The sequence below is a fragment of the Pteronotus mesoamericanus genome, unplaced genomic scaffold, assembly GCF_021234165.1.
Source record: "Pteronotus mesoamericanus isolate MK-2021 breed Mesoamerican mustached bat unplaced genomic scaffold, CSHL_Meso_final contig_246, whole genome shotgun sequence".
NCBI lineage: Eukaryota > Metazoa > Chordata > Mammalia > Chiroptera > Mormoopidae > Pteronotus > Pteronotus mesoamericanus.
In genome coordinates this window covers 2688890-2712236 of record NW_026555104.1, presented here as the reverse complement: position 1 = coordinate 2712236, position 23347 = coordinate 2688890, and the positions used below count along the sequence as shown (strand labels likewise).

The following is a 23347-nucleotide window of genomic DNA, read 5'->3' as shown; positions in this document are numbered from 1 at the left end:
ATGGGCATAGGGGTTTTCTGATGGAGGCGCAACATAGAACCCAGAGTCTGTATTCATTTGCCTGGGCTGCCATGACAAAGTGCCACAGGCTGGGTGGCTTAAGCAACAGAAAATTTATTTGCTTGCAGTTCTGGAGTCTAGGAAGTCTGAGCTCACGGTGTTGGCAGGGTTGGTTTCGCCTGCTGTGTGGCCTCTCTCCTTGGCCTGCAGACGGCTGCTTTCCCCCTGTGTCCTCATATGGTCTTCCTCTGTGTGTGCCTGTTTTCTGATTTCTTCTTTTTAAAAGGACACCAGTCATATTGGATTAGGAGCCATGCTAATGGCCTCATTTTAACTTGATTACCTCTTTAAAGACCCTATCTCCAAACATAGTCTCCTTCTGAGGTCCTGGGGCGGGGGGAGGCGGGGGGCGGTTAGGACTTTAACATATGAATTTGAAGGGTGCACAGGTCAGCCCCTAAGAGAGTTTCTCAGAGACAGCGCCATCAGCCAGTCCTATCATTTCCTTGTTGGGTGACTGGGGAGACCCCCTCCAAGGGATTTATATGAGGAAAGTCCCAAGGAAAATTGATTGGCATCCTGATGGGCCCAACTCCTTCAAAATGTTCCCGAGGTTTATGTGATAGCCCCTCCTTTCTGGAAAGGGTGATGCACCTGCTAGAAAGAAATCTGGCTCCCTCATTGTGTTTTTAAAATAACTGTCATTATTCTTCCTTTGAAAGTTATTTTCAAACTCTTTATAACTAGGTTATTTTTAATACAAAGAGAAAGGATCAACCCATGACTTTCCATCAGAGAAACTCAGGTCTCTAACTTGTAAGATGGATGTCTATTTCTTCTCCAATATCTGGGCCCTCTGTTTGCATGAAATGCTGCTATTTCATCTAAAAATTATTTTAAAATAAACGTGGGATTTCATTGGCAGGTAATGTGGGAAAGGGGAGGCCTGGGTCCTCGCGCCCAAAGAGTAGGCAGGCACTCCTTGGAATCACATAATAAATCCATGGCTTGTGGCTAGTTGAGAACTCTGGAAGGAGTGAGTCCACAGCTTGTGGCTCCTTGGTCCCCTGGTCATGTCCAGGAGGAGGGGGGTCACCTCCCAGCACCCTCAACACCCTGCTGGGGGTGCCTCTCTGCTCCCCGCGCTGCTGCAGGCCGCTCTGCTGACCCAGTGGCCTGAGATACTACCAGGCCTTGACATTAAAAAGACCGAGGTCTGCAGCTCCGCGCAGAGCTGCAATGAATAGTTTTCATTCCAGAACAAGCCTGTGAGCCACGAAAGGGTCTGTGCAGATGAAGCCAGCCTGCAGTTGGTCTTCCACAAGGAGCCCCAGGCACTGGCTGGTCAGCAGTCAGTCTTGCTGGCTGAGCTGCTGGCACGGTGCCCAGAGTGACCTTGGACAACTTGGGAAACCTGACTGTAGTTGTTTCTGGAGATTGTGGTTCAGCTGCAAACTCTGGTTCAGCAAACGACTGAAGGAGGAATCTTGGCACTCAGTGTCGCCTCAGGACATGGGCCCACACTCCTTCCCTCCCTGGGGAGTCGGGAGCCTCCCAGCTTCAAGAGCTGGCTGGCTTGCGGGGAGGGGGAAGGGCTAACTTGCCTAAGTCAGGGCTCCTTTTCTGTGGACCACAGCATGTGCATACTGTGAAAGGGCTTTGGAGACCGTAAAGGGCGGTACAGCATTAGAGAGTACTATTTTATTAAATAGCAGGAGAGTAATGATGATGTGACCAAGTTAGTTAAATGGAGGGGAAGCAGGTAGACTAGAGAGCCCTTTTAGTTTGGGAGTGGGCAGGCTGGTTTTCAGGCGCGACCCTCCCCAAGGATATGTCCAGCTGTGCGCAGCTGCCCTGACTTCCAGAGAGGGGAACTTTGCCATTGACTCCAAGTAGAATCCATTGGCCCTTGCAGGATTTTGAGCAGAGAGGTGACATGTTCTAGAACAATTAAAAGCCTCACTGTGACTGTTCTGAGAATAGACTGGGGGTTGAAGTGGCCAGGGTGAAGCTCCATTATTTCTTGCCCAGACCATAGCAATGGGTTTGAATGAATCTCCCCTCTTTCCTCTACCGTGGCGACCTTCTTCACGCGTCTGCGTGCCGCTCTCTGTCCGAGACCACACTTACAAAACGCAGGCCTGCTTATGCTGCTCTTTGGAAGCAGCTGCTGGAACAAAGTCCACTTCTGGGGATGGCATTGGAGGGCCCCTGTGACCTGGCCTCCATCTGTCCTTCCGGCTTTGTCTCCCACTGTTTTCTGTCCCTCTCACACCCTGGGCGCAGCCATCCTCCCATGCCTTTGCTCTCACTTTCTGTCCAGAAAAGTCCGTTTATTTTTTTGTCAAGTCCCATCTTCTCTTGAAAGCCTCTGCAGAACCTCCAAGCCAGGATGGCTCTCTCTGAGCACTTACACGCAAGTGTTTGTGTCCGTGGGGCATACCGTTCTGGTGGCATTGTAGTTGCTTGGTGCCACCTAGGCGGTGAGCTCTGTGTGTGCACTATTGTGTCTTTTGGTCCCTTGGTGCTGTGAAGAAAAGCCTTGCTCAGCCTTTGAAATGGCTCTGCTCAGCCAGATGTTTTGCTTCTGCCTTGCAGATTGAAGCATTAGTGAAGGACATGCAGGACCCAGAGACGGGGGTCAGGGTGCAGAACCAGAAGATCCTGGTCACCAGCGTCCCTCACGCCATGACAGGTACTATATCTTGTGATTTAGTCTTGTCCTGGAGACCACACACAGGGGCAGGCAAACCAGAGCTCATGGGCCAAATTCAGCCCACAGCCTATATTTGTAAATAAAGTTTTATTGGAACACATCTACATCCCCATTTATGTATTGTCTTTGGCAGTTAAATAGCCGTGCAGAGACGGTATCATGACCCACAAAGCGGCAAATATTTACTCTTCAGCCCGTACAGAATCAGTTTACTGATTGCTGGACCCCTTCCGAAGAAGGGGTCAGAAGGGAAAGAGAAAAGGACTCACCGGGCCATTTTGTGAAGCCATTCCTCCCAGGAGACCATTTAAAAAACTTTTACTGTCATTTTTTTTGTTGGTCTGCTTGTTTATGTCTTAGTGGAATCAGGTAGCAGGAAGTCAAAACTATTTGGTAGAAAAAAAAATGGCCTTTGTTCCACCCTCTCCTACCTTCTAATTTGTATTCAGCCCCTTCTTAACTACCCCGTGGAGATGGTGCCCTGGGTCCTTTCTCTGGTTGTGGGATAAAGAGGTACAGGACATCCTCAGAGGATATGGCCAGAAAGGGCTGGACCCCAAAGTAAGAACTCATTTTGATAAATACGCAGCATATGTTCTATGATTCTGAGTTTGCAGTAAAGGGTATGTTTCCCACCAGGGCCCGTTGGCTACAGAAGCAGACAGCTTCTCGAAGCACCAGGGGGCCTCGCCCTGCGCGGAGCTCCTGGTGCGCCCTCACTCTGTCCCCCGCCCCATGTCCTGACCATTCGTTTGTCACTCAGGGTGCCCTCATCTTTGCAGAGGCAAGCTGGCTAACAATCTCTTGGTTCCCTGTCTGACTGCCTGGAAGAAGGGTTTTCCCGCCAGCCGTGGGTCATGCAGGGTTCCTTGAGTGCCAGCCACAGAATTGGTCAATTCGCAAGAAGACCAACTCTTGCGAGTTGGAGCAAAAGAGGAATTGATGGGAATGTGGCAAGGTCGGTCACATAAGAAAAGGCAACTGATGAGCCAGACTTGGGAAAGCCATGGATGGATAGCCTGGGCACCCGCAGGGCAGGATCCGTGGGCAGGCTTTTCAGGGTACCTCTGCTCTCCCCCAGCATTTAGGATGCCATCTGTGGCAATTCTTCCTGAAGGCTTCACTGCCCCTGCTGCCTCTCTGCCCCTGGTTGTCATTAATTCTGGGCTGAATTCTCCACGAGATTTGGAAGCCCTCACGGGGAGAAATCTCTTGCTCATCTGGGTAACTCCAGGGCTTAGCATAGCTGTGGGTCAGGGTACAGATTTAATAAAAGTTTACTGAATGTGTGAACCAGTCCTACTCTAGCCCTGGATGTTGAGTCAGGCTCCCTGGGATCAAATCCTTTGCGAGCCTTTTTCTAGCTGTGTAGCCCTAACCACAATTTTCCCATTTTAGAAGCAGGAATAGCAATCCCTGTCTGACAGAATGACTGCAGGAATTAAAGGAGATAGTACTTGGCACGTGGTCAGCACACAGCTGATACTCCAAGGGGGGCAATAGCTCGCAGTTTCCCACACTGTGTCAGTTAATACCCACACTAAAATTAGCTCCCCCCCCCCTTTTCGCAGATGGGGCCATGGAGACGCAAAGAGGTTCAGCAACTCGTCTCCATGCCACTCAACTTGGACTGGAGCCCAGTTATGTGACTCCAGCGTCCATACTCTTATTCCCTGTCAGTGTGCAGACACCGCTTTCCTTCCTTGTACACAGGGTGCCCTTGGGCCCTGGGCCCAAGGCTGCCTACCCCACCATTCCCTTGTTCCTCCCGCTGGTGAATTCCGGCTGCTGTTGGAACAGGACACAGGGAAAGCCTCGTCTTGCAGCTGCAGATCAGCGCTCATAAAAGCAAGTTGGGTAATTGACATCTGTCTCCTCGGACGGCAGGTGACCCAGGACTTCTGGGGATGAAGGTGGCTGATGTAGGAGCCTGCACAGACCATATGGTACAGGTGCCAGTGGCCCCATAATCTCATTTGATTTATTTCAGGAAGCAGTCAAGTGGATGAGAAAACCCTCGGCTCCTTAGGGGACAGCGCTAATCAGTCTGCTGTCTGCCTGGGTCTCTCTCTCAGCCTGCAAGCCCCTGTGTAGGAGACTAGGGCTGGAAGGTCTGAAACAGCCAGTCTTGGGATTTTAACTAGGATTTTAGATGAAGTTTGCTTTTGAACAGCAAACCAGGGGTGGAAAAGGCTAAGAGTCACAGGGGAGAACCCAGTGAAAGCCTGAATGGTGGGTATGTGGGCACTGACCGAGATCATGGCTGGACACTGTGCCCAGGCTACGGACAGGACGGGAGGGTTGCAGGTAGCCCCTCCTCATGCTGAGGGAAGGGATTTAAGCCCAGAGAGTGTGTGAGTGGACTGTAAGGACCCTTCCCGGAGGGCACCGAAGGACATGCCTTTCACCATGTCTGAGGAGGGAACCCTCATTCGCAGCAGTGCAGCCACAAGGACGTGGGCACTGGGGCCTCAGACCCTGATTCTCCTTCTTGGTGTATTTTGTGGGCTGGTCGCCGTACAGGCAGGGGGCCAGCCTGGCCTTTGGAAAGCAGGCTGAAGTTGCTGGAGAGGAAGGTCTTTGGTGTTTGCAGGATCGCGTCTGCACGGGGGTGCTTAGTACCAGGACATCTTGTCCTTCTGAGATGATGTTGCCCCCCTCCTACAAGGAGCATGTTCTGCATATGGGGCCGGAGTGTCCAGGCTAGGTAGGAGACACACAGCTTCCCCGCGGTCCTGCAGCAGGTCTGGGCCTGTTGGTGGGATGTGGCTTGCCTCGGCCCTTAGGTAAACCTTAATCCTTGGTGGGTGGGTGGGAGGGATATGCGTTCTCTCCTGGCCTCATCTCTCTCTGCCTCTCCTGATGTGCTCGCACCAGCCTTCACTCTGCATTGCTCCCAGGCCAGCCCCCAAGACTTGCTGGACTCAGGCAACAGTAACAGTGGAGCCCACATTCTACGGTCCAAGGTTATAAATCATGCTACAAAGAGTAACTAACATATGTCCCATCCTCTTGCTTTGACAAAAGTACCTTCACAATGACCTGAAAGGCCAGGTTTGAATGCTCTGACTCTCAGAGTTTTCCCTGGGAACTCAGGGGCATAGAAGAACCAGCTCTCAGACTACTCCCGGCTTTCCTCCCATCCCTGCCTCTGATTTATCCCAGGCGTCCAGGCCTCGTCGAGAGCTCCACAGACAGTTTGCTTGGGTCTGGTGTTTTGTTCTATTTTTTGTTTTGTTTTGTTTTTTCTTTTTTTAGTGTTAAAACTTAGTCTATTTACTTTCTGCTTGAGTCTCTGCAAAAATTATTATGAGGTAAGGAGATAAGTACGACGAGAGAGGTAAAGGTTGAGGGTGTGTAGGGGAGGTGAAGCTGGAAATTCGGCCTGACTCAGATCACAGATGGCCCTGAGTGACAGGCTGCGGGGTCCGAACTGAACCTAGTAGGGGTGGCGGTGGAGGAGAGTCCCTGAAAGTTTTGAGCAGAAGAGAAAGGAGTTCACAGCTGAGCAGGGAGGGAGCCTGCTGGGCAAAGTGTGGGGGTCCGCAAGGGTGTTAGGGGGCTCTGCTGATGGCCACACATTCTGTTTTGCAGGAAGTGACGTTCTACAGTGGATCATCCAGCGGCTCTGGATCTCCAACCTGGGTGAGAGCGCCTGCGGCCCTCAGTTACCAAGGGCTGCTGTGTGGGCCGCATGCGAGGGTCTCCAGAGGGCAGACACTGGATGGGGCCTTAGCCAGGGTCTCTGAGACATCGATATTTTCATGGAAGAGACAAGGCCTTCATGTGTAAAACAACCAGAGCATGTAAATAACAGGGGTAACTGGGGAGGAGCCAGTCCAGAAAGACTTCTTGGAGGGGGTGATGTGTACCCACACCTGGTCTCGGAAGAAGTGATGCTTGTGAATTGTGGAGGGGAGCTTGGAGGCCCTGGCTTCCCAGAGGGGAAGCTGGCAAGAGCAATGACAGAGAAACGGGATGAACAAGGAGTAGACTGGTACTGAGGGGACCTTGGGTATGGAGGGTAGCGGAGGGAGACTCCATGTTGTATCTGGGAGCCGGGCAATAGGGAGCCCTAGGGGAGTTCTGAGCATGGCAGTGTGTATGAGAGTCCCGTGTAAGCTCGGATGTTTGGCAGGAGTTTGAAGGATGGAATGGAGCTGAAAGAATCTGGGGACCCGATTTGCCACTGGTAAAGGCTGTTGGTACCAGACATGAGAAATGAGGATCTGTGATGGACAGAGGGAGGGAGGGAGGGAGGGAGGTTTGGGGAGGATCTCTTCCCGAGCCTTGGAGGCTGAGCTATGGGATGGCGTGGGGGTTGGGTCCTTGGAGGGGGTGGGCCTGGAGGCCTGGAGGGCTCTGCCCATGATGGAAAGACACCTGCTTTCACTGGTGCCTCTAAGAAAGAGCCAGGATACTTTTCCTGTCATCAGGGCAAATTCAGTAACAAGATTATGTTCCCAAGCAAACTGGAGGGGGAAGGAGGGGGTCCACGTGAGGTGGGGAGGAGCCGGAGCATTGGGACCTGGGATGCAGGCAGAGTGGAGCTTGTGAGAGAGTGACTGTAAACATGGCCCCTTTTCCTGGGGAGTGAGGGGGTGTCTGCTGGTCAAACGGAAACATCTCCCCCTTGTCCTGGGGACTTCACCAGACCCAGAGAAGCCAAAGAAGCTTCTCCAGGGTTTCCCCAACTGTCACCCCTAAACACCTGCAGTGGCCTATTGGGGTTACCATTCGGGTTCACTGGCTTCCCTCCAGATCTGCTGAGTTGTCATTCCCAGGGTGCTGGCTGGGGAATCCTCCTATTAGTGTGCTCCCCAGCTGATACTTGTCCACAGCCAAGGTCAAGAACCACTGTCCTCTCTCCTTATTGAAGTGCTGTTAGAATGTGGACATTGTTTCTGGAGTCTGGGGAGCTGTGTGAGGGCTGGGTAATGAGCTTTTGCCTGTTCTTAACTTCCATGCTTCATCTGCTTCTCCCCAGAGGCACAGAACTTGGGCAACTTTATTGTCAAGTATGGTTACATTTATCCCCTGCAAGACCCCAAGAATCTTATTCTCAAGCCCGATGGCAGCCTCTACCGATTTCAGGTAAGTCTTGACCTGGACTTTGGGTATTAATTTGGGGTTGGTCTTTTCTGAAAAGAGAGTAGCTTGGCTTTATATCTTCATAGATCAGGACTTTCGAAATAATGGAAGGGGCTAAGAAAGTTTTATCTCTTAAGCTACATGGCGGGGGGGCTTATTGGGTCACAGCCCACTGTCTAAGCAAGGTTTCTTGGTTTCTTTCATAGACGCCATATTTCTGGCCAACCCAGCAGTGGCCAGCTGAAGATACAGACTATGGTAACCGCCCCGCCCCCACCCCCATGCTTTTGGTAGTGCTTAACATGCTGCTTACTTACTTGCTGCATTTTGGTGACATTTGTCTTGCTGTCACCATGACCTTTATGTCCGTTCACATCTGTATTGGGAGTGTTCCTGAGGGAAGAGAGTGAGTCTGCTGAGTGTCCTCTCCGCCAGGCCGCGCGCAGCAGCCTCTCTCACACAGAGGCTGCAGATGCAATCTTGAAATATGATCATGGAAAATGTCGTTGTTTTCTTCTCCAGCCATCTATCTAACCAAGCGAAATATCAAGAAGAAAGGGATTTTAGAAGAACACGAAAAGGTACAGAGATGCTTCCAAGTAAAGGTTATTGTAATTGAGTGAAATAGAATCTTGAGCTGTTTTTCCCCTGTTCCCCCACAGCTACGTTCATAGGTGCCCCCATCCATCCCTTTATCCATCATTTGTCTGCCATCCACCCATCACCTGCCCATCATCCATCCATCATTCATGCACACATGCACGCATCCATCATCCATCTGTCCATCCGCCATCCAGCCGTCCATCCGCCATCCATCTGGCTGTCCATCCATCTATTCACCCATCTATCCATCCATCATCTTTCCGTTATCCATCCATATATTCAAAAGCAGCTCCCTGAAGTAAATTCTTCCCCATGTTCAGCTTCAATTTTTCCTGCTGTAATTTAAGCCCTTGCTGTCCCCAAACAATATGACTTAATTAATATGTATGCTAATGTATTTGGTGAACAGATTTGAATTTGAATTTGTGATGGGAAAACAATAGTACAGACTTTTGTTTTTGTTTGAGTCAGATTTCACAAAGGACCCACGATAACCCTCAAAAGGCTAGATTTCTGGGCAGATGGCAACAATTCTGCTGGGTTTTATTTTTCACAAACCTGTTTTTAGAAGAGCTGGCATCACATCCATGTTAGCTCTTATCTTTGCGCATTTGTGAGGTTCTGTCATTGAATATTGAGTTTCCGTGTTCCTCCCCACACTATTTTCTTCCTAATCAGATATGGGACACATGTATTTACAAAAGGCTGTTTGAGAGTTTGGTGCTCCCCCTTGAATAAACACTTTTGCAGAGCGGGGGCGAAGGCCCTTCAGCTGAGCCCGCTTGCTGCAGAACCAGGGTCATGCCCTCGTTGACTTAGGGCTTTCAGGCCACTGCACGTGGCATATGTCACGGACTCAGTGTTCTCATTTTGTTCTCCTTCCCTAGGAAAATTACAATTTCTTGAACAAAAAAATTAACTACAAGTGGGATTTTGTCATTATGCAGGCCAAAGAACAGTACAGGTGAGTGAAAGGTCATATTCATCCTCTGGCTGTCCTTGTTCCCTCTCTTTCTTGTTTCTTTTTAGTGAAGCAAACCTTTATTGGGCATTTATGTGTCAAACACTGGGCTAGGCACAGGGAATATGAAGACACAGTCTGGTGCGCCGGGCTGGTGGCGCGCTGTTGTGGCAAGATGAGAGCCACAGGCAGGCGTTTGCAGAAGCAGCTGTAGAAATGACATCGAACTTGGAGGCTGCATAGGAGGTGTCCAGGTGAAGGGTGGCGACGGTGGGTGGAGCGGTGAGGCGGGAGAAATCGTGTTCTAAGCGGACAGAACCAGAGTCTAGAAGCAGGGCCGTGCCCACTTGAAGTGGTTTCTTGTAATAGCAGGAGTGGAGAGTGCAGAGATTGGAACCGGTGGAAGTGAGGCTAGAGATGCAGATCGCAAGAGCGTTTTGTGCTAAGGGCCATGGGGAGCCATAGAAAGGTTTTGAGCAGGGGAGGTATACAACCAGAGTCACACGTTCGCACCACTCACTGCTGCTCTCATTTGCCTGCTGCCCACATCAGAAATGGCGCTGATTTGGAGGGCTCTGTCTCGTCCAGGAGTGCCAGATGTAACTGCTAGGGAGGGTGTATCGCCTGCCATGTTGGGCTATCGTAACAAACAGCCCCCGCATCTCAGGGCAGGAAACCACAGTGATCACTTCTTAGCTGTGTTGTGTGTCCCCTGTGGGCCAGCTGGGGCCCTGACATGCTCTGTGCCCACTCCAGGTCCCGTGTTAAAGGAGCAGCACCACCTGGGCTTTGCCTGTGTCCAGAGCAGTTGGGGAGGGAGGCTGTGTGGGTCACAAGTGGTACGTGTCACTTCTGCTCACAATTCATTAGCCAAAGCTGGTCCTATGGTTACGCCCAACTTCAAAGAAGGATGGCTGGGTTGTACAATACCACCGTGTGTCTGAGATGAGGGGGAGTCAGCAATATCTGGGGACTGATACCAGTGATTAGCAAAATGGATAAGCCCAGATGGCCCAGCCTCCCGCATCCCAACAGGTCCAGATCCTGGTAGGTCTAGACTTGCGGGTGCACGCCTGGGCTGGATGGTGGAGACCCCGTTCTCACGAAGCTTCCTTGGAACCAGAGTAGTGGTGAGTTAATTGGGGTTCTCTATGAAGAGAGAACCAAGAGCATGTCAATGTGGATAGATTTATCATTAGGAATTGGCTCACACAGTGATGGAAGATTAAGTCCTGTGACGTGTAGTCGGCAAGCTGGAGACCCCGGGGAGCTGGTGGTGTAAGTGCCTGTCTGAAAGCTTGCAGGCTGGGGCGGGACACAAACGTTCGGCCCATAGCAGCCTCTTTGGTTCCCCAGTGTACTCCCAGGGCTTGGAACATAGTGGGAGATCAATAAATACAGGAGTGAGCAAATGAATGAATAATTGATACAGTGATACTATTGCTAAAAAATCATAATATGACAAAGTAAAATAATTCCTCATTTCCTGGCTCCCTTGGATTCCACTTACTGCATCTTTCCTCCAATAACATCTATCAGGGAAGAGCAGAAGAGCAAAGCCAGGAAGGACCATTGAAGTAAATTAGTGATTGACTTTATTTAGTAGGCTGTCTGGCATGGAAACTCCACAGCGCCTCAGGCTCCTGAGGACACGGCGTGGTTAACCTGGTGGAAAATTGAGTTAAGTTGGCAAGGGGAAGCTGGAGCAACAGTGTTTATATTTAATTTCCTGGGGAGGTTGGCACAACAGCCCACTGGAATGGCCCTCCCCACCCATCTAGGTCTCTGGATTTGTTACGTTATTCCCAAGACATTAGCTGGCAAATAAATCCGCAACTCTGTCTTGTAGGGGGCATGTACGTCCTTCCAGGTTGCCTAGGAAAACAAGCATTACCGAGCGTGAGCGCAGGTCGCCACGGAGATGGTGCCGAGGGGGGCCTGGGGGGCCCGCTCCTGCGGGAGCAGCCACATTGTCATTTCCTACCCATGATGGGAAACGGGGAGACTCAGAGATAGGAGGGAAAATCAATAGCCTTTTGTATAGTAGGCTGGGCTCAGAAAAACCCTGACTTGGCACGAGCTCTTTGAAGTGAAAGAGTGGAACTGACGGGGCGGGGAGGAATGAACACGCCGCAAGGCCAGCATTTCCCCTGTCACGCGCGCTGGCGTTGCTTGCTGCCCACTCATGCAGATGTTGGTTAAGTCTACCAAAGCAGATGAATTAAAAAGGCAAGTGGTCAAATGTCAGCCCAGGGTGTCGTCCACATTCACTCTGGTGGTGAAGGTGCTGGAGGTGATTTGCTTCTATGGCTCCTCATGGGCATGACTGCACCCCAGCAGGACTCTGTCTGGGATGAGAATCCATGTTCAAGTCCCACTCCTCCCACCTGCTGACAGTGTGACCCCGGGCAGGACAGCCAACCTCTGCTTTAGTCCCTGAACTGTGAAGTGAGAGGAGGTCACCGAGAGGATGAGATGAGCTCGGCTGTGGGAAAGCATTCAGCAGGGTACCGAGCACACCAGGGTCCTACCAGGGCTTGCTATTTTCATTTCCATTTTGGCAACGTGGATGAGGTGGGCAGGCTGGGAGCATGGCGTGGGTCCTCAGGAATGGGGCCCGGCACCGAGCAAAAGATGCCAAGTCTTTCTGGCTTGAAACATGGCTTTTGTAAGAACAAAATCTTACCATTTGTGACAGCATGGATAGACACCGATGGTATTAGGCTAAGTGAAATAAGTCGGTCAGAGAAAGACAAATACCATGTGATTTCACTTATATGTGGAATCTGAAGAACAATCTAAATGAACAAACAAAACAGCAGCAGATTCATGGATACAGAGAACAGACTGATGGTTGCCAGAGGGGAGGAGGAATTGGGGGGCTGGGTACAAAAGGCGAAGGGATTGAGAAGACCAGATTGGCAGTTACAGAACAGTCACAGAGATGTAAAGCACAGCATGAGGAATATAGTCAATAATGTTGTAATGATGACGTATGGTGCTGGGTGGGTACTGGAAACGCAAGGGGGAACACCTTGAAAAGTATATGATTCTGCAACCTCTATACTGACACGAATACAAAATAATATTGAATGCAAACTAATTGAAAAGAGTTAATTGTTAATAACCTGAAGAAGAAAAAAAAAACAAACAACAAAAAACATGGCTTTTGTCTTTTCAGGACTGGAAAGGAAAGGAATAAAGCAGACAGGTACGCGCTGGATTGCCAGGAGAAGGCGTACTGGCTGGTCCACCGATGCCCTGTGAGTATGCCTCCCAGTCCCCCACGCCGCCCTGTGCTCACCGCCCCTGCTGCTGCCTCACCTCCCCCAGGGGCTGGAACGGAGTCACAGGAGAAGCTGCTCAGTGTTGGGTTAGCCTCCCGAGCCTCTTGGCTGGGAGAGGAAAGGCACTCCCTGGATGGGCTCTGCTCGTGGCCCATCTGGTGGTGTTGGGACCACGTGACATTCCCTAAGCCAGAGACTTGAATGATTTGGTCTTTAAAGAGAGGTAGGCTCCCCTGCCTTTTTTGGCCAGGATACCTTGGAAAAGACATATAAGAAGAGAAACTAGAACATAGGCTCCAAAGTATAAAAATAGAATGCTGCAGAGAACTGACACTCTGCATAGGCACAGCCTTGCCTTGTGCCTCTGGCTCCCCCACTTTTCCTCCTTCGGATCCAGCCACCAGTGCCTGGGATGGGAGGGGGAGACATGTGTGCTGAGCCTCATTGCTGAGAGCACATGGCATCTCTGGCGGTGGGACTTTAAATGTCCCAGGGACACAGGCTGCACGTAAGTGATGTCACTTGTCAGAACTCATCAATGGGAAATGGCAGCCTCATGCCCCAGCACAAAGAAGCAGGTGGTCACTGTCACCCCCGGGGTTAACTCTGCTGCCTCAGTTTGCTCCTTTGTCAGACCTATGTGCTGCCTATGGATTGTGAGAGGCGGATGATCTGAAAGGCCTTCTGGAAAGTGAAGAGGTCAGAACAAGTGTTCTTCCTCTTCCTCTTCTCGTTGTCTTGCTTGCCAGGTAACCACATTCTCAGAACCAGAAAGCAAACTGGGTTCATCATCGTGACAGAGCTTCTTGATTTTTGAGTGTCAGGCCTATCAGATTTTGGCTGTTTTGCTAATTTTTTTTTCTGTACTCAAATACCCTGTGGCCGTTCCATCATGGGGGCATTGGTTAGGATGACTTGTGTCTGAGGTTAAGGTCCTGGGGTTGACCTCCAAGAAGCTTGTGTGGTTTTGCTCTGTTTTGGCACTTCTCGTCTGGGTAAACCGGTTGCCCAATGCCCGACACGAGTGCCCGGGGGCTGGGTGAGAGAATGGGTGCCTGAGCCCAGGGTTCTGGAGAAACAGAGCCAAGCGCCCTCCTCTGCATCAGAGCTTGGGAGTGAGCTCTTTGTATGAGAAGGGAACCATTCAGGCTGCATTCAGGCATCTGTTTCTAAAGGGAGGAATTTAGTGAGAGTTAGGGCAAATGGCAGAGAAGCCACCCTTTTGGCAAGATGCCCTGGTGCCCAGTGGCACCCACGACCGAAAGGATCCTGTCCCTGGCAGGGTGGAGAATGGCTTCCATGTTACATGTGATACTCCGTGGTGTTGGAATGCCAGTGCCGCTGCACTGCTTGCAAAGCGATAAAGGCTCGCTGTGTACGTGGTCTGCCCCGGGTCCCATGCCTCCCCACTGTCCCTGAGACCAGGAGACCTATGGGGAACAAAATGAAAACCAGATTGTCCGAGTTCTCCCCAGTTCTCCTGGGCAAGTGCTCAGCCCCAGCACCAGGCAAATGGCTGAGTGGTTCTTCACAGGATGATTCAGAAGTACCTAAACTTGACAACGCATCTCTGTGATGACTGCTTTCGCCATTACCTCACACACCTCCGCCGCCTCCCACATTGCCCGCACTTTCTCCACTTCTGTCCCCACCATTGCCACCATTGACATTGTTGCTGTCGTCATCATCACCGCCACAGACCTGAATCGAGAACTTTCAGCATCCTGGGCACTTCCCTAAGCATCACTCAACGGTCACTATCTTATTTCATCTTTGTTGCTCTGTGTGGGAGGCAGTAGTATTTGTCTCATTTTGCTGATAAGGAAGGTGAGGCTCAGGGATGCTGCTCACTGGCCAAAGTTCCACAGCCACAGAGTGCCAGAGGCTCCGAATCCACAGGCTGTTCCAGCCTTTCCCTCTTAGTCCCGACATTCTTTTGCCTCCCACGACGATGTCTCATGATGTCTTAGTGCATTTAAGACCTTTTTGTAACCTCCTTGGTCATTAGAGTATTGCATGAGTCCCAGCTGCTCTAACCAACATGCTGCCAGGGTTCAAAGGCGCCTGGTTCCTCTCTGATAGCATTGGGGAGCCAAGTTCAGAATGAGGCTTTGAAGTGCTCGGAGCGGTTGTAAAAAATTCCTTGGACACAAAATTCTTCACATCCAGGCTCTCTCACTGCTGCTCCCTGAGGTCAAAACTGGACCAGTCATCAAAGATGAGGCCAGAGAGCATCTGGGTTCTGCTCTCTTCCACTTTCTTAAACCGTCCGCAGCCTCTGAAAGCACTGGGGTTAGAAGCATGTTCTATTTGAAGAGTGTCCGGTTTGAAGTCTCAGCCTAGAAACTGAGCAAACCCAGGAGGTCTGGGAGCCTAGGGACTGTCTCCGAGAGACCCAAACAAACTCTCAGTTCACTGGGAAAAAAGCCAGCCAGGCAGACAAAGCATTTGGCTCTGTGGTGTGTAGAGCACCCATTGTGTGGACTGACGAATCCACGGTTGTTGTGGATGGAACAGAACTTGCAGTTACCGAATCAATTCATTCCCCCGTTCACTTGTCTGTCCATTAATCCCTGCAACCTTCACGGGGCTCTGACTGTGCAGGCTAAGCAGTTAGGTGCTGGGCATAAAATAACAGCTAGAATTCCTTGCGTGCCTACTGCATGCCTGTGTTAACCTCTTGGCATGGATGGTCCTATTTACCTGTGGATGATGCTGTGAGGTAGGGAGCAGCATCATCGCCATCATCCGCATGGGGAGAGCCAGGCTCAGAGAGGTTCAGCAGCTTGCACAGGTGAATTTGTACCATACAGAAAGCCAGCCCTGCTAGGCGTGAGGTGCAGGGGTTCTGCCTCAGACTCAGGGTCTGGGAGCACCTGTTTGTGGAAGTGACATTCAAGCCAAGATCTGCTTGCAGCAGATTTCTCTGGCCCTTCCGTCCACACTTGTCTCCCAGTTTCAGCCTCCTCTTTAGCTCTGTCCCCTGTTTTATTTTGTTTATAAAACTATTTGTGATTTTATTTATTACTTGTTTTCTGTCTCAGGCACCAGAAAGGTCTGAACTGATATGTTAGGGAAGAGAGTGATGAGGCAAGGAGAGGAGAGCAAGAGAAGGGACAGGAGGGACATAGGGGATTGTCAGCTACGAGTGGACGTCAGCTCCCATCCTGCCCTGCTCTGGAATGTGGATTCTGAGAATGTCGCTGCCTTGGTACAGGGGTCCTTTCCTGACCTGCATTATGAAGCAAATTGCCGCTTTGGCTTACGCCCATGGGACGTGGTCACACCCTGGCCTTCACAGTTCCCCTGGTGGCAGAGGGAGGCTTGGCGACCTCTGGAGGGCTTCCTGTGTGTGGCACCAGGGCTCCGTGCCTCTGCAACCCTCCTGAACTGCTGGCAGCCCACCGCAGGGAGGCTCGTTGCCCTTGTTTCCTGTGCACTGACAGTCAGCTCTGGGTTATCACCATTCAGGCATCTCCTTGCGTGCCAGGAACTACGTCAGCTGTGGCTCTGGTGACTGTCATGGGAAACAAAGACTTCACGCTGCCTGATGCATGCACGAATGAATGAATGAATGAACGAACGGATGGACGGACGGACTCTGGGGTTTCCCAATCCAGCAGAAGCAGAAAAGCAGCATCCCCTGGGGAGTTTTGCAGGCAGGGCACTGGGGCGGGACCACAGCTCTACAGGAACAGCTGAGATTTACTTAAAGGCCAAGAGGACACAAGAGCCTGGGCGGCGGGGCAGCCAGAGGAGCGGACCTGGCCCTGTGGTCGAGCTGAAGAGAGCCAGGAGGCCTGGCACTGCACAGGCTGGCAGAGTCGCAGAGCCCGCTGGGTGGCTACCGCTCTGAGGCCCCGGCTGTCTGGTCTGGGCAGCCGAGGGCAGCCCTGCGCCGACGATGGTTCTGCAGGTGCACCACAGAGCGCTCAGGCAGCTGAACTGATATCAAAGCATGGGTCAAGTTCAAGGGAGAGGGTTGGAGAACTAACTTAGAGCTGAAAGAGATGACTGCACTGGCACTGAGGAGCAGCCAGCCAGTGGTTGCAGGGGCACCGTGGGCATGGGCTGGGAGTGTGCGTGTGCTCGTGTGTGCATGCATGCATGTGAGAGTGTATATGTGCGGGAGTGCAAGTGTGTGAGCATGTGTGACTTAGAGTGCATGCTTGTGCAAGTGTGTAAGCGTGAGAGTATGCGCGTGTGAGTATGTGAGTGGGTCTGAGTGTGTGTGTGAGTGTATTAAATGTGACTGCGTGTGAGACTGAATGCATGTGTAGGAGATGTGAAAGTTGTAAGTGGGAGAGTGTGTGTGCGTGCGTGCGTGAAGTCTGTCTTCAGTTAAGCTGGGGGGTTTCTTGTACCAGGCGGGGTGGGGGGCAATTCCTAGAACTGTCTGTAGGCCAAGGCAATGACTGATGACTCTGGATGACTGTACTCCCCACCTGCCGCCCCCCTGCTGGGTTAGAACCCACGGAAGGCTGGCTTGGACTCCTGTGTTGTCCCTTCCTACCACTAGTCACACTGTGTGATTAATTGCGGAGTGGCTGCCTCCTCCATGAGACCCGCTGGGGGTGGCTGGAGGCGGGGGTGTCTGGAAGCAGGGGTCTCTGTCACACTCGCCTTGGGCTCCCCAGGGCTGAGCAGGATGCCAGCCCGAAGAAGTGCCTGTTAAATTTGTTGACTGCAGTCCACGTGCAACAACCTAAGAGAGGACGGCCCTACCCTCTCTTGGTCCTCCCCCTGCCCACTTTCTATTTCTTTTTTCTCTCTCTTCCTTGCCTAGGCTGTGTGCCCAATATTTGCCCCCATGGTAGTTCACTGAGTGAGGTTGCCAGATTTAGCAAATAAAATACAGGGTGCCCAGCTAAATTTGAATTTCAGATAAACAGCGAATGATGTGTGTCCCAATATTTTGATACTTACTGTATATTTATACTAAAAACCTGTCAGGTAGGAGGATCATAAAAACATATGGAATATATTTGATGTAAAATTATATAATCCAAATATATGTTGTTTATTCGGACATTTCAACTGACCTGGGCAAAACTGTATTTTATTCGGCAACCATACTTCTGAGCTGGAACTGTGACTGATCCTAATGATGAGGATGAATCTGATGAGGAGAAAGCCCAGTTGCTTCCTGCCTCTGATCCAGTTAGTCAGCCTGGTTCATCACAGGAGAACTTGATGGGCGCCTGCTGCCAAACCAGCCCAGGGGGAAGTGCAGCACCAAACTGCTGGCCTCCAGGAATTGAGAGCGAGGAAGCAAGACTGGCTGGAGGGGTGGGGGCCTGATGGAGAAGGGGACTGACAAAGATTGAGACCCCGCTTTGGGCTAGGCCTCTGTTTACATACACAGTCTTAGAATGAACACAGTCCCTTGCGCAGTAAGAGCTACCCTCTGCAGAGAACCTCACACTCCATCTTGTTAAGGCCTCACAAGAACCTGTCAGGTAGGAGCATCATCTCCGTTTCTCATAAGGGTTAGCGTGTACAGAGAGGAGAAGTAATTTCCAAGACCTTCCTCAGAGCTGGGAAGTGTCAGGACTAGGATTGGATCCCGGAGGTGCCTGGCTGACGTTTGGACTCTCCAAAGCACCGCAGGGTGGTAAGGAGCAGGGGAGGAGTTGGGAGTCCCATGTGTTAATCCCGGTGAACTCTTATTGAATTTGAGTGTTACGTATACATCAGTTCATCTATCCGCCCACCCACCCATCTCTCCATCTATCCACCCATCACCCGCTTTCCTATCCATTTATTCATCCATCTGTGCAACCACTTACCCATCCATTCGAGCATCCACCCATCCATCCCTTCACTCCTCCATGTACCTACCCCCCACCCATCCATCAGTGCATGCATGCATCCATCCATCCCACTGTGTTAGGCTCTGTGATAGTGAAACAGCCCTTCAAAGCTCACCAGCTCACCCAGGAGGTCTTATATACCCTCATAGCACCTGTGGGCTAGGCCACAAGCCCTTCTCAGTTCAGCCTCACAATTAGCAGTCTGGCTAAGACCCAAAGTTAATAAAAAACTGGAAACTCTTCCAGTAGTGGTCCTTATGTTATTTTCATTCCATTCAGCCAGGAATGAACAATGTGCTGGACTATGGCCTGGACCGAGTGACCAATCCAAATGAAGTTCAGGTAAACCAGGTACGTCTCAGCTGCATCCTTTGGGCAGGGCCTAGGTCACATTTTACATTGGGAAGGTGTCCATCTGTCTTTTGTCTAGCTGTGTCTGTTAGGCAAAATACCTGCCCTTTGCGATTGCTCAAGAGAGGAGGATATGGGCTCTGCGGTGTCGGTGTTGGGGAGGCCACAGCAAGGGCCCTGCCTAAAGAAAGATAAGAGATCTAGGGTGCAGGTCAAAGCAGATAGAATCTAGGTGGGTGGTTTCAGACTTTTCTGAGTCACTTTCCCTCTTTGAACACTTGATGAAATTATGACAGCCTTCTGCCGAAAGTCTCACAGACATTTTGCATACAATTCCGGCCAGTTCCCTGGCTCCCTGAAGCCTCTGGGCCCCCTCGAGTCAGCTTTGGGATAAACCTTCATCCACAAGACAGGACCTGGAATGTCACACTTTCTTTTGCATGTCAATAAGGTGGGATATTTGCAAAGATCCCCTTAGGCTTTTGTTTAAAAGGACCCTTTCCCACTGCTTGTGGTGGAAGGCCAGTTTCCTATGATGGTTTCTTATTTAAATCAATGCAGTTCATAAGCTGTTGAAACAGTGAGCATTCAGGTTAGGGTTTCCCAGCCCGGGCACTGCTGTCTGGGGCTCTCCGGCTCTTCGGAGGACGCCTAGCAGCACCTTGGTGGCTACCCACTCGATGCCAGGAACATCGTGCCTTTCCCTGCCCACCTCCCCGTCCTGACAATCAAAAAAGTCTCCAGATGTGTCCCATGTACCCTTGGGGCACAAAATTGCCCTGGTTGAGAACCACTGATCCCAGTAAATCAGCCTAAATCCCATTACAACTAGTCTTAGACGGTTTCATTGATTTCTGCCTGATGTTGACTTTGGGCAACAAGGGGTCAGTGACCTCTAGCCTAGCGTGTCCTCTGTAAGCTTTGGCAATGCCTTAAGGCCTGAGTGGGAGCCCAGAGGGATGCATCAGGAAAGGAGGGAGAAGGGAGTCAATGGGGAAAGAGGAAGAAGGGGGGAAAAGGTAGCCCTGAGGCAGCTCTGTGACACGTACACTTTTGCCCTCTGGGACCCAAACCTCGAAATGGCTGCGGGGACCTCCACCAGTGCATGAGACAGGTGCCAGGTTTAGGGATGGAGTCCATCTGAAGAGAGACTTTGTGTCCCCAGAGGATGTCACCCAGGGGTGTGAGCATTGCTAAGTCCCTTGCCCACAACTCCAAGTGATCCTTCCTTTGATACCTGTATGGTACTGTCAGCCTTCAGTGGCCTTTCCCTGGTCTCCCCCGCCTCACTCCCCTCCCGCCCCCGTCAGATGACAGATAATTGCTGAGGCTTTGTCGCTTGGTTGCCATAGAAACAGTCATCAAGGCAAACACTGAACCTGGCTGGAAGGCTTTTTTTTTTTTTTTTTTTTTTTTTTTTTTTAAATGGGTAACTGGCAGCTCTGGAAGCCTCTGCGATGTGGGGGAGGGGAGGGCAGGGGTGGAAAGCTCAGCACCAGCGGCGCCGAGGAGGGGGTGCCTTCTGGCTTTTAAAACCTGTTTCTGGCCGATGCTGGCAATTCTGTCAGCCCGGAGCCAGAGTGTGCAGGGCGGGGGGCTGTGTCCACCGTGCAGATGTTTGACCCGGCCCTGCTTTTTCCTTTGCTTACCGTCGTCTTCTCTGTCTCTCTCTCCCTCCCACCAGCTCCCCGTCTCCCGTCTGCACTCTGGCTGCCCTGCGGTATTAAGAAGAACTAAGAACCGTAATTCTCATGCAGGCAGGACCTTCCCCTCTGTCCCCTCAGCCAGCCCCAGAGAGTGTCCCATCCAGCCGTTAGGGAGACAGGGGCTGCTGCTGGGTTTTGCCTGTTTGCGACATTTCCCCAGTCTGACTCAGTGTCCCCTGTTTTTCCGGGTTTATCTGCCCTGAGAGGAGGGAGTGGCGGGACTGTGAAGTGTCTCTGTGAGGCCCTGGGTGAGCAGAGGTTTCGGATTTTTGTTTGCTTTCAGAGAAGAACTCGTAGTGCTGGTTTGAAGAGAGAGAGACCATTGCTGAGAATTAGTAAACTTTTGAAAACACATTTGCTTTCCTTAAATGGAGGCAAAAAACCCACAAGAGATAAATACCATCAAGTGTAAGGGAGGAGGCTGCTGGGCTGGCAGGTGCCTAGGGGTCCCCGGGGACCCGCCCCTTCAGGCTGACGGCCGCCGGTCCGCGGGGCTGCCAGCCTGGCGGGGAGCTGGCCAGGGGCCAGGGCCACCGCCAGGGAGCGTGCCCTCTCTCAGTCCTGATCCCTTAAGGCTTCTTGGGGCGCCAAGCACGCACAGCCCCGTTTCCCTTATTTTAGCGAGATTTTGGCCCTGCGCTGAGAGCCTGAGTGGCAGCCGGCGGGGGCGTGGCCCAGGCTGGCCCTCCCTCTCCGGCCCCGGGCGGGGTACCGTGGCTGCCTAGTGGCGAGGGCCAGCGCAGTGTGCTGAAGGCAGCTTTGACGTCGGGAATGAGCCCCACTCTGCTCTGCCACTCTGCTTATGTGATCTTGCACACATTCTCCTGCTCTTCAAAGCCTGTTTCCTCCTCTATAAAATGGGGAGAACAATAGCTCCTTCTGCCGGGGGTGTAAGTGAGACATTTATGTGAAGTGTCTAGAATGGCATCCAACACGCAGAGACACCCCACAAACATCGGCTCCTGTTGTTGCTATAACTATCACCGTGCTGCGAGAGGGACAACCGATGCAGCCCTGTAGACCTTAGACCCTGTTTTGGGGGGCTGTCTCCTCCTCTGTCCTTGTACCTTCTCATACTTCTGCCCTAGTTGGAGGCAGAGGGGTGAAGGGACACAAAAATTTCAACCTCCTTCCTTTGTCTGACAAACAGCTGCCGGGGAACGGCAGTTCACAAAGACGTGCACGCTGGTGTTTGGGCAAAAGGTAGAAATCTGACTCCACAGTGTTAATACTGTGATCTGCAGAACCCTCAGCCTGGAGTCCCCAGCGAGTGACAACCCGCCATGCACTCCCACCCACGGGGTGTGAACAGCTTTCTTCCTGTGGCTGCTGTGTGACTGGTGCTGAGGAAGGGACAGCCCTTAGGGCTGACATTTGCTGACAGCTCCTTGCCTGCCAGGGGCATGGGGCCAAGTGCCCACATCCAGTCACAGCTCGGTGAAGACTCACAGCTACCTACAAGGTCCCGGGTTTTATTTGCATGCCTACTTCATTGTTGAGGAAACAGAGAGAGCGTAAGCAACTCAGCCAAGACACATGGCTTAGAAATGGGGAAGCTGGGATTTGAACCTCAGCGCATGGGCACCCAAGCCCAGTCCATATCTTGCCTGATGTGTTCTACTCTCCATCACATGGCTTCTAGGAGGTTTACTGGATTTCATGAAATTCTCACAGCAGCTTGGTAAGAGAGGACATGTCTGTTCCATTTTTTGCATGACAAAACAGAAACGGAGAAGTTGAGCAGTTTGCCCAAGCTGGCTCAGTCAGGATTTGAACTTAGGCCTTCCCAGTTCTATAGCTCTTGCTGTTCCCTGATGCCACCGTTAGCCCTCCCTCTCCAGCCACACCCTTGGGTGTTGCATTCAGGGCCCGCCTCACGTGGGGGGACTTGTCCTCTGGTCCACAGCTCCACACTGAGTGGGGCCCCACACTGGGTTTAATGTTCAGCTGTCCCTATCTTAAAATTCTTAATACTTTTTTTTTTTTTGAACAAGAGGCCCTGCATTTTTATTTCGCAGCATACCCTGCAAATTGTGTAGTCTCCCCTGCCTCAGCCTGATCAGGAAGTACGTGGCAGGCCAGGGACTTCAGAGGATCACAACCTTGAACTCTTGCCTCCTCGCACCCCTTGCTGCCTGCCTCCCATCTCATCTCTCCTGCATTGTGTTACCCATGTCAGTTCTGAATTTCCTGGCTTCTTTTTGCTGTTGTTGTTAATTTTTATTTATTGATTTTTTTTTTTTTTAGAGAGAGGGAGAGAGAGACATTGATTTGTTGTTTCACTTATATATGCATTCATTGGTTGTTTCTTGTGTGTGCCCTGACCGGGGATGGAACCTACAACCTTGGCATATGGGATGATGCTCTCACCAACTGAGCTATTGGGCCAGGGCACCTGAATTTCCTGGTTTCTGACTTTTGATTCTCTCTCCACTCCCAATGCTTGGGACCCCGATTCCCCAGGATTCTCCCCATCTTGTGTTTTGCTCAGTGGCTTGCCCATCCCTTACCTCTTGTCTCTGCAGCCTCCTGCTGGCTGCCTGCTCCCTGGGTCCTTGATTCCCTCAGTTCTGGGCTCCGTTCTCCTGTCTGCAGGGACTCGAGGTCATGCCCCTGACCCTTCCCGCCCTGTGATTATTGTCTGCAGCCTGCATCCGGCTTTCAAGGCCAGCAAGTGGGCCACAGAGCTCTGTAAACAAGTTCTAGATGTGTCCCTATTTGGGCAGACCTGCAAGTGAAAAATAACTTAGAATTCCAAGAATGCAGAGCATCTGAAGATTCCTTAGACTGAGGGCCTTACTGTACGAAGAGTCACTCAG

General features: G+C 51.5%; 1 protein-coding gene across 2 annotated transcripts in view; it reads left to right on the top strand.

The window, feature by feature from the left end:
- Positions 1 to 23347, top strand: part of RGS9 (regulator of G protein signaling 9) — a 52031-nt gene that overhangs the window by 6000 nt on the left and 22684 nt on the right. Inside the window, exons 2-9 of one of the 2 annotated variants that reach the window (XM_054572918.1) lie at positions 2599 to 2695; positions 6311 to 6361; positions 7704 to 7810; positions 8014 to 8065; positions 8330 to 8388; positions 9298 to 9374; positions 12553 to 12634; positions 18751 to 18813. In XM_054572918.1, the coding sequence (XP_054428893.1) occupies positions 2599 to 2695; positions 6311 to 6361; positions 7704 to 7810; positions 8014 to 8065; positions 8330 to 8388; positions 9298 to 9374; positions 12553 to 12634; positions 18751 to 18813 (588 nt within the window). Of the gene's footprint in view, positions 1 to 2598; positions 2696 to 6310; positions 6362 to 7703; positions 7811 to 8013; positions 8066 to 8329; positions 8389 to 9297; positions 9375 to 12552; positions 12635 to 18750; positions 18823 to 23347 lie in introns of both variants that reach the window. The other variant, XM_054572917.1, reaches the window with a different exon arrangement.